Below are 11,079 nucleotides of genomic sequence, written 5' to 3'. Positions count from 1 at the left end.
TTTATGAATATTTTTATTTAGTTATTATAATTTTTGGATTCTGGAATTATCATTTGGTTCTCTTCTTGTAGTCTCAATTTCTTTATTGAGATTTCCTATTTGTGAGTCATATATTTTCCTTTTAAAATTATTTAAGCATGGGTTCATTTAATTCTTTTAATATTTTTATAAGAGCAGCATTGAAGTCTTTGCTAAGTTCAACATCAGAGTCAGTTTCTACTAATGGCTTTCTTCCTGGCTATGATCACATTTCCTGTTCGTTTCATTCCATGTCTCAGAATTTTGTGTTGGAAATTAGAATTTTAAATAAAATATTGTAGCAAGCCTGAATTCTAATATATTAATACTAGAGGCTCAGTGCACAGATTTGTGCACCAGTGGGGTCGTCCCTCGGCCTGGCCTGCAGGGATCGGGCCACAACTGGCTCTCCGACATCCCCCACGGGTCTCGAATTGCTAGAGGGCACAGGCCAGGCCAAGGGAACCCACCGGTGCACGATCGGGGCCGGGGAGGGACCCGGGAGGTTGGCCAACCGGGGAGGGACCGCAGGAGGGCTCCAGGATGTGTCCGGCCTGTCTCACTCAGTCCTGATCGGCTGGACCCCAGCAGCAAGCTAACCTCCTGGTCAGAGCATCTGCCCCCTGGTGGTCAGTGCACATCATAGCGACTGAATGATCGGAGAACCCACCGGTGCACGATCGGGGCCGGGGAGGGACCCGGGAGGTTGGCCAACCGGGGAGGGACCGCAGGAGGGCTCCAGGATGTGTCCGGCCTGTCTCACTCAGTCCTGATCGGCTGGACCCCAGCAGCAAGCTAACCTCCTGGTCAGAGCATCTGCCCCCTGGTGGTCAGTGCACATCATAGCGACTGTTTGATCGGATGGTTGGAGGGACAGTTAGCATATTAGGCTTTTATAGATCATCCTTGGGGGGAAGCCTCTCCTTTGTGGTGTGCTATATTGAAGACATGTTGGTCGGGGACCAGGGTTCCCCCTTTTACTTCACTTATTTGCTAACTAGAAGAATGACTTCAGGCAAGCGCTTGACCTCCCTTGGTCTCATTTTATGAAACAGAAGAGTTGTTCCACTCTGTAACCTTCTGTGATATTATTACTTTATTTCAAGACTGATATCTTACACTTTGTTGCTGTTATTTAGTCCTAACAATGTCATGTGGCCTCTTATTAGGTCTATGAAGATGGGGATTGTTTCAAAGTAAATGATGTTCTTGAGTTGTATGGCATCCTCTCTGTGGATCCTGTGCTAAGTATACTGAACAATGATGAAAGGTGAGTCTTTTGTTCTCTTTTTTGGGGGATAACTAATAATTAGCAGGATAGAGAAGAATAAATTTTCCGCACACTGAACAATAAATACCTGACGGCTTTTGAGAAAAAGACCCAGGTTTTTGAGACCCTCTGTGACATTGGACGTCCCAGCTGGTAGCTCAAGAAAGAGTCTGTTTTGAAATGACCTAGTGAGTAGCCAGCCTATCTCCCGCTGAGTCGGGTGACGGCACACTGAGTACAGACATTGCTCTGCCTGAAGAAAAGAATGAGTACGTGTCTCATAACATGACCCATCCAGCCTGAAATCTGTGAGGTGACAAAGGGGAGCCATTTTCTGTTTTTTTTAAGATCCACAGGTAGAACTTGTTCTTGGCTTGAATTCTCACTTTTTTCAGAGATGTGCATTGTTGTTCCATCTCTGTAACGGGCGGGTCTGTGAGTTGAAGCGCTGTCCCTCTCCGCAGGGACGCCGCGTCACTCCTGGATCCGATGGAATGCACTGACACAGCCGAAGAACAGAGAGTGCACAGTCCTCCTGCTTCGCTAGTGCCAAGAATTCCTGTGGTTTTAGCCCAGAAGTTGCAACACATCAACCCACTGTTGCCGGCCTCCCTTAACAAAGAGGAGAGCAAAACCTTTGTTTAGAGCTTCATGTCCGAATTGTCTCCAGTCAGAGCAGAATTGCTTGGGTTCCTCACACATGCCCTTTTGGGAGATAGTTTGGCTGCTGAATACCTTATATTGCATCTCATCTCTACGGTGTAAGTGCCATATTCCTGGTGGGGGTGGCGAGAGTTGGTGCTTTGTTAAAATGGGGGGAAAGCAGGAAGGTTTCTGAGGATTTCACCATCAAGTCATTTTTATTTGTTCAGTGTAGTGAGTGTTAGATCAAATTAGCGATGAAGTCCTTTTTCCACCTCTTCTCAGTTTCACATTGAGCATTTTGATGTTCTCTCTCAATTTAAGAGCCGATCCTATGTAATAAAGAGCTAATATGCTAATTAGACTGAACAGTAGAATGACCGTCTGGACGACCTTCCAGACGAGGCTGCGAAGGCTGAGCTCCTTGCACGAATCTCATACATTGGGACTTTAGTATCAGATAAAGGACATGGCTGAGAGTAAAATGAACTGTTTATCCTTTTTGTATTCGTTATTCTCTAAGTCAGCGAGGTCTGTTGTGTGCACATCTAACTTAGGTGTGGATGTGAGCACCCCTTGCTTTCACGTCACTGTAGTTCTTTGTTTTCTAAGTAATGGTTTCAAAAGTAATATGTGTGGGGAAAAAAAAAAGTAGTATGTGTGCCTTCAACCAGTTCCAAGAACATAAAAAGGAAAATAGAAATAATCTATAATCTCACCATTTAGAGATCATCTTAGCTATTAATACATTTTGGTACACGTTCTTGTCATTATTTTTGTTTACATTTATATACATTTCTTCATAGAACTCAGTTGTAATCTAAACACAAACCCATAACTTGCTCTTATATTTAATATCTATTAAACATTATCCCATCATAATTCTTTTTTAAAAAAATTGAGAGGGAGGAAGATATAGAAACATCAATGATGAGAGAGAATCATTGATTGGCTGCTTTCTGCACGCCCCCTACTGGGGATCAAGCCTGCAACCCGGGCATGTGCCCTTGGCCGGAATCGAGCCCGGTACCTTTCAGCCCGCAGGCCGACACTCTATCCACTGAGCCAAACCGGCCAGGGCTAATTCTTTTTTTTTGAGGATTTTTTTTTTTTCATTGATTTCTTTAGAGTAGAAGGAAGGGAGGGAGGGAGGAAGGAAGGGAGAGAAATATTAATGTGAGAGAGACACATCGATTGGTTGCCTCCTGCACCCACCCTGACTTGGGCTGGGGATTGAACCTGCAACTCAGGCATGTGCCCTGGACGGGGAATCAAACCCTTGATCCTTCATTTCATGGGCTGACGATGCTCTTAACCACTTGAGCAAAATTAGCCAGGGCCATTATTTATTTATTGACGAACTTTTTAATGGCTGTACAATATTTCATTGTAGACAGTTGTACTATTTCCCTAAATGCTAGGTTTTCCTATTTTCTCTCTATTTTGGACTACACCACAGTAAACATCTCTGTGCTGTAAGTCTTTGCTTGAATAGAATTTGACACAGTGATACGTAATGGTTGCAAGCACAGACTCTGGAACCAAACACCTGTGTTCAAATCCTAGCTCTTCTACTTCCTGGCTGTGTAAACTCGGTCATATTACCTAAACTTTCTCATCTGTAAAACAGAGGTAAGAGTACCTACTTCAGAGGGTTTCAGTGAGAGGATTAAGTGAGAAAGCATTTAAGCACTCAGAACAGTCCCTGGCACATAATCAGCACGCATGTAAGTATTGGCTGTTGTTTTTACTGCTGTTACTCTGATAAATAAAATAATTTCAGAGTAATCTATCTTTCATGATACTAGTAAGCTGATTTTCCCATGTTCGCTTTTTGATGGAAATCACCTGAGTATCTTATTGGTTAATATCTTTTTTTTTCTAGATATACAAGAAGAGACGTTCTTCCACTAGGAAAATTTACGGTTAACTTGAGTGGTTGCCCACGGAATAGTACCTTCACAGAACACTTGTATCGAATTATTCAACATCTTGTTCCAGCAGTAAGATCATTATAAATACATATTACCGATCTGAGCACACTTGAAAAATCCATCTAAATGTCTTTCATTCAGCCCAAATATTTATCTTTGAGATTTTAGTAGGTGTCTTTACAAGGAAGCAAGGCCTGCCGGGCTCTATAACGTAAAATGTACTCGCCCCGAAACATTCACTTTTGTTGCCTTAGCAGCAATTTCTGTAAATGTAACAATGAGCCCAGTTGCACCCACCCTGACTTGGGCTGCTCTCAGTTACTCGCTCAGAATTGCACTCTCAGTTGAGGCCGTGTGCTGTGGGATTGGGTGTCCTTCGTGCCTCCGAACACCTGCCTCTTTAACCTCTTGTTCGCACAGGCCGGTGTGAGTAACCAGCTCATGTGGCGCACGGCCATCGTCGGGCTCACAGCCATCCTCTGTTTGGACAAGATGCTGCTCTTAGCGGTGGTTTGCTTGTGTCTGTAATGTGGCCTCCCTCCCTCATTTTCTTTGACTTCAACGAAGCCAAAGTACAAAAGCCTCTCCATTTTGAAAATATACCTTATCTCTTCCCCGACACCCTTCTCCCGCACCTGCACCCCCCACAACACTGCCGCTTAGGGAGGGAGGCAGAAGAGCAGATGGGAGTGAAGGGCGGGTGCAGAGGGCGTTGGGGAGTGGGCTCTAGGAGATGGGCGAGGAGGCGGGTGCAGTCGGGTGGAGTGAGTAATGAGACCCAGCGCCCAGCACGGCTCAGTGTGCTCTGCTCCTTGGTTTTTCTAGAAACAGTTTATTGAAGAATCCGTAGGATATGAATGAATATGGTATAAATTCAGGGAGCATAGAGGAAAACTAGGCTTTTCTCTCCGCATCTTGATGAGTAAATAAACGTTTTATTTTCTGTTTGTTGCCTGTGCACTTAAGCTGCTGGATATTTGTTTCTGGTTTTCGGTAAAATAAGAAGCTTTAGGAATACTGAGCAAGACAGTTGAGAATAAAGCAGCTCAGAGTCAGTGAAGTTATTTTTTAGGACGTAGATAATCGTTTTTGCTTAACACATTTTGTACAGCTCAGGAGTTTCCTCGTGTTTCGCATGCCATCTATTAAGGACGGCTCACGAGTGTTCTCGTTTTTCACACCCATGGAAAAAGGAGCGAATCTATATACTTATGTAAATTTTGTTTGGTCCCTCTTCATAGAGGAAAATGTTTTACACAGTACCATACGTTAAAGTACTAGGAACTTTGTGGTTTTTTTTGTAAATAAAAATGTTACAATTATTGAAAAACAACACCTAAAGTGCATTATGATGATTTAAATAACGTGCAGTTTGCCCAAAAACGTGCGGTCCCTGGCGTATGTCTTAGAGATTTCTATGTGGTACGCAGTGTGTTAAAAGGGCTCAAGAAAACATGAGATTGCTCTTGGGAGTTGATAGATTCTTTCCATATAAACACGGTGTTTAACTCCAAATATATGTTTTCTTAAAACGGGAAACTTAGTTCCTTGCTCATTAAAAAATCTCTCTTGCAGTCTTTTCGTCTGCAGATGACGATAGAGAACATGAACCATTTGAAGTTCATTCCCCACAAAGACTATACAGCCAACCGCTTGGTCAGTGGGCTCCTCCAGCTACCCAGCAACACTTCCCTTGTGATCGATGAAACTCTCCTGGAGCAAGGCCAGCTCGACACCCCAGGTCCGTACGTGGGTGTTTCCCTCCCATTTGTAGCCTCCTGTCAAAGCCAGATCTGGTAACGCCTTCTTAAAAGAATAACTAAACAAATTGACGTCTCAGAAATATTTAAGGTAAAGGCTTGCCATATGAATGTAAGGCATCTAGTATAAGTATAAATTGTGTACATCCACTATATGTTGTTATAATTATATGAAAATTTACAGTTTAGACCAAATTAACAATGATAGAACATTAGGGAATAGCTTTAAAAATAAAAAGGTTTTGCCTTTAGTCATATATTATCTTTTAAAAAAGGTGTAGAAAAGATGTAATAAAACATTTTTACTGCCCAATATGAAGTTTAAAATGTTTATTTCAAAGCATCTCTGAAAAAATAAAGTTTAGTAGTTCATATGGCTTGCACTGAGCCCAGTTATGGAGCATTATAAAATTACAAGGGCCCGGCTGGTGTGGTGCAGTGGTGGTTGAGCTTCGACCCAGGAACCAAGAGGTCACTGGTTTGATCCCCTGTCAGGGCACATGCCCAGGTTGTGGGCTCGATCTCCAGTAGCAGGCAGGCAGGAGGCAGCCAATTAATGATGTCCCTCTCTCATTGATGTTTCTATTTACCCCTCTCCCTTCCTCTCTCTCTAAAAATCAATAACATAAAAAAAATGTCTTTTTAAAAAAATATATATTTTATTGATTTTTCACAGAGAGGAAGGGAGAGGGATAGAGAGTTAGAAACATCAATGAGAGAGAAACATTGATCAGCTGTCTCCTGCACACTCCCTACTGGGGATGAGCCCACAACCAAGGTACATACCCTTGACCGGAATTGAACCTGGGACCCTTGAGTCCGCAGGCTGCTGCTCCATCCACTGAGCCAAACCGGTTAGGGCAAGAAATATCTTTTAAAAAATAAAATTATAAGGAAGCAGATAGCTTTACCTGTGCTCAAATGACATGATGCTGGTGATAGGTTCAAGAGGAAAAGAGAATTAAAAACAATGTTGACTGGCTACACATATGGCAAAAGTGGATGGTAGCAAATCAGTAAAATTCTGTAACCTTATCTCTGTGGATAAATGTAATTTTAGTTCTACCTTATTATTTTAGCCTTCTTGAACACACCACCTAGAAAGTAATCATACTTAATTGGGAACCTATTTTTTGCCTAATTGCATACCATATGTTAGGTATCAGATACCATGTGGGAAGTATTACCTAATGAACACTTAGCTTAGTAAATTGGACAGTGCTTTATATACTGTTTTAAAGCAGTAGAAGAAACCTCGTGTCTTATAATCAGTGTCAGCAAAACTAATTTGCTGACACTGATTTGTTTAGGTGATTAAAATCAAATGACTGAAGTGTCTTATAATCAGTGTCAGCAAAACTAATTTGTTTAGGTGATTAAAATCAAATGACTGAGAAATTATTTCCTGCTTTTCTAGGTGTTCATAATGTGACGGCCCTGAGCAACCTAATAACTTGGCAGAAGGTGGATTATGATTTCAGTTACCACCAAATGGAATTCCCCTGCAATATTAATGTTTTGATTACTTCGGAAGGGAGATCACTCCTACCCGTACGATGAGTTATTTTTAAATGGAGGGAGGTTATATTGCAAAGATATTCATATATTTTTTGTCTCTTGGTTACTGCATATTACTTCAAAATTGTAGCTGCTGATTATTAATAAGGGAATTGATTATTTTGTTTCTGCTTTGGAATGAAAACCTTAGATCTACGAAGAATCAGTTATCAGCAAATCACAAGATAAGCAAATAAAGCTGTTGGGGTAGTAACTCCCACATCTAGGTATAGAAAGTAGAAGCTGTCAGTAACTTGCCTGATTAATATCCACACCTTTGTTCTTGCTGCCTCTGTCCCATTGATTTCTGCCAATCTTATGTGCGAAGTATTTTAGAGTTCCTTTTAAAGTGTTCCTAATCCATCTGATAATTATTATATTTTGCTTGATGGTGAAATTCTCTAGTAAATCATCAATGTGACTGACAGCTCTTACTGATGGGAAATATGCTATTCAAAAGGCATCAAGTTTCTGTGTATCATAAATCACATATGTTCACTTGTGATGTATGAGACAGCTACCTGTGAATGAGGATGAAATGGCCCTTGGTAAGTTTTCCGTGGGAAAGTGTGATTAAGATACAGATTACATATTCTGTGGTTAAGAAAACGTCTAAAACATTTTAATTAGCTGCTTTTCAGACACTGGCGCTACCTTACGTGTTTGCTGATACTGGTGAGGAAACATAAGTAACCAAAAAAGGCCAACTTTTGTAATCACTGTTGAGGTAGAGATAGTGTATGTAAATTAATGTGTAAAGTGACCTCTCCCCAATAATAAATAGTAGTTTTAATTCTCTTAGGGGCTGGTAGAGATGATGCATCTATTCTTCTGAAATTTTAGATTAATTTAAGAACTTGGAAAATACTGTGTACTATTTCTCTTTTTAGGCAGATTGCCAGATCCACTTACAGCCACAGCTAATTCCCCCAAACATGGAGGAGTACATGAACAGCCTTCTCTCAGCCGTGCTGCCTTCTGTGCTAAACAAGTTCCGCATTTACCTGACCCTTTTGAGGTTCCTGGATTATAGTATATCTGATGAGATAACCAAGGTATGTTTGGAATAAGATAAAGGATTTCCCTGTGTTGAATGAAAGAATTTAATCAATTTACATTTATTGTATTTACTAATAAGGTAATTTTGCCATTTGTTTTCTATGTCTTATGTCTTTTTTGTTCGTCTCTTTTTATTATTGTCTTGTGTTTGAAATAGATATTTCTTGTATACAATTTTAATTTCCATGTCTTTTATAATTTTTTTCTTACTTGCCCTGGGGGCTACAAGTAACATCTTAACTCCGAACTGTAACCATCATTTGGGGATTGATGCCAATTTAATCACAGTAGTACACAGAAACTTTGCTCCCTTACAATTTCATTTTCTCCCTTTGTGCTTTATTATCATACAGATTACATCTTTATACACTCTATGCCCATCGACGTTCATAATTATTGGTCTATACAGTTGTCTTTTAATCAGAGGGAAAAGTTACAAAAGAAAAGTCAGTTATACCGCCTTTTATATTTACTTGTATAATTCCCTTTACCAGTGACCTTTATGTGCCTTCAAGTTACGTTGCAGTGTTGTTTTATTTCAGCTTGAAGAACTCTCTCAGTATTCCTTGTAGGGCAGATCAGCTCATGACAGCTTCTCTCTACGTTTTTTTGCTTATCTGGAAATGTCTTTATTTCTCTTCCATTTTTGAAGACTAGTTTTTGCTGGATGTAGAATTCTTGATTTGTAGACTTTCTTTCAACCCTTTTGGGTTATTTAAAAAGCAATATGTCGCCTTAGCTGGTTTGGCTCAGTGGACAGAGCGTCGGCCTGCTGACCAAAGGCTCCCAGGTTCGATTCCGGTCAAGGGCACATGCCTGGGTTGTGGGCTCAGACCAACATGCAGGAGGCAGCCAATCAATGATTCCCTCTCATCACTGCTGTTTCTGTCTCTCTCTTCCTCTCTGAAATCAATAACAAAATAGTTTTTAAAAAATACAATCAAATAAAAAATAAAAAGCAATATGTCCTCCCACTGTCTTGTGGCCTTCATCATTTCTGATGAGACTACCCTCTGTACAGAGTCATTTTTCTCTTGTTCTTTCAAGCTTCTCTCTCTGGCTTTTGACATTTTAACTGTGATGTGTCTAGGTGGGAATCTCTGAGCTTTCTCACTTGGAGTTGAGAGCATCTTGGATGTGCAGATTAATGCACATTTTGGGAAAGTTTTCAAGAAATGTGGTAAGTTGTGAGACCGTTGTTTCTCTAAATGACTTTCTTTCCCTTCCCTCTGGCACTCCCCTATATAAACGTTGGCACCCTTAACAGTGTCGTACAAGCCTCAGGCTCTGTTCGTATTTCCTCATTCTTTTTGCTTGACATTCCACAGACTGGATAATCTCAGTTGTCCTAACTTCAAGTTTGCTGAGTCTTTTTCTGCCTGCTCAAATTTGCTGTTGCCTTTCTAGCTAATTTTTAATTTGTTAATGTTATGCCCAGATTTCAAGATCCCCAAAAGCCCACCAGGGAGCCAGCCGAGTCTGATGCAAAAGCAAAGAGTCTTTATTCGAACTAGTTCGGCTTCCCGACCCCATTCACTGAAGCAACGGCAAGCCAAGTGGCAGAGAGAGAGAACTCTGTGTGGAGAGAGCTTTTATAGGGGGGTTGAAGTGAGGGGAGGAGAAAGGACTGTGGGCCGTGCTTATTGGCCAGGCGCAAGTCGGTGTCTTGTTACACAGGATGTGGTCATATCTATGGCGACTTCCCTTGATTGTCATTGGTTAGTTTAAAGAAGTCCTGGGTGTGGCTAGCAGAGGCTTGGGCTTCTGGGAAGAAGCCTTGCTGAGCACATGGCCAAGGCAAGATGGAGGGCATAGCCCTCGCCCTTTCATTAATATTTTTCAACTTCAGAATTTCTATTTGTTTTTTTAAAAAATATTTTTTACTGATTTCAGAGAGGGAGGGAAAGGGAAAAACAGAAACATCAGTGATGAGAATCACTGAATGGCTGCCTCCTGCATGCCCCCCCCCCACTGGAGATTGTGCCCACAATCCGGGCATGTGACCTGACTAGGAATCAAACCATGATGTCCTGATTCATAGGTCAGTGCACAACCACTGAGCAACACTGGCTGGGCTCTATTTGTTCCTCACCTGAGGCTGTTTTTCCATTGATTTTTAGAGAGAGGGAAAGACAGAGAAATATCGATGTGAGAGAAACACATCAATTAGTTGCTTCCTGCAGGCACCCTGACCAGGGCCCAGGCAGGGGAGGAGCCTGCACTCTGACAGATTCCCTCCCTCTCTAGGGTTTGTTGTTCTATGACTTTCTGAATCCTATAGTTTGGTTGTATGTGGGCACTGAAGTCTGCCCTCTTAACTCAGTGGTCACTCAATGAATAGATAGAAATTTAATTTCCCTAGATGCCTCTTAGCAATATGTCTCCCAATCTAAGTCCTGTATCCATGTTGGAGCAACCCTTCAACACTCAGCCATGCAGATTACAACTGCTCTATGCTTACTTCATTTTCTGCTTGCATAGAGATTCAAGGTTATTCCAAGGTGAGAGCTTAGGGCCTGCTCAGATCTGAGCATGCACAGACCTGTGCAAGCATGTGCCCTTCTAAATTCTTAGGAATTGATTTATATAGCTATTGTGTGCGCACACACACACAGACATCTCATTCCCCGTTTTTCCTTTTAAGGAATTTGGCTAGCCAGTGCCCGAGGCAGCCAAGATGTTCAATAATTGCTTCTGATTTTTTTTAAATGCCCTGGGAGAAGAGGCTGTTCACACTGGGCAAGCCCCAGGTCAGGTTAAAGACAACCTTACAGATGGGTTCTTCCAGGGAACCACCAGTCAAATGATAATTCCTGAATGATCCTTTGGGGCCTCCAGC

The 11,079-nt window shown here is 41.6% G+C and overlaps 1 protein-coding gene across 1 annotated transcript in view; it reads left to right on the top strand.

Moving 5' to 3' along the window:
- MCMBP (minichromosome maintenance complex binding protein) overlaps positions 1-11,079 on the top strand; it is a 31,147-nt gene that overhangs the window by 12,126 nt on the left and 7,942 nt on the right. Inside the window, 6 exon segments of the mRNA XM_015572704.1 lie at positions 1,188-1,288; positions 1,753-2,049; positions 3,816-3,933; positions 5,440-5,605; positions 7,042-7,175; positions 8,072-8,236. Of these exon segments, the coding sequence (XP_015428190.1) occupies positions 1,188-1,288; positions 1,753-2,049; positions 3,816-3,933; positions 5,440-5,605; positions 7,042-7,175; positions 8,072-8,236 (981 nt within the window).

Source organism: Myotis davidii, unplaced genomic scaffold (assembly GCF_000327345.1).
Source record: "Myotis davidii unplaced genomic scaffold, ASM32734v1 scaffold72, whole genome shotgun sequence".
Taxonomy (NCBI): Eukaryota; Metazoa; Chordata; class Mammalia; order Chiroptera; family Vespertilionidae; genus Myotis; species Myotis davidii.
Note: the sequence above shows the minus strand (reverse complement) of the source record. Positions and strands in the feature narration are given on the sequence as shown.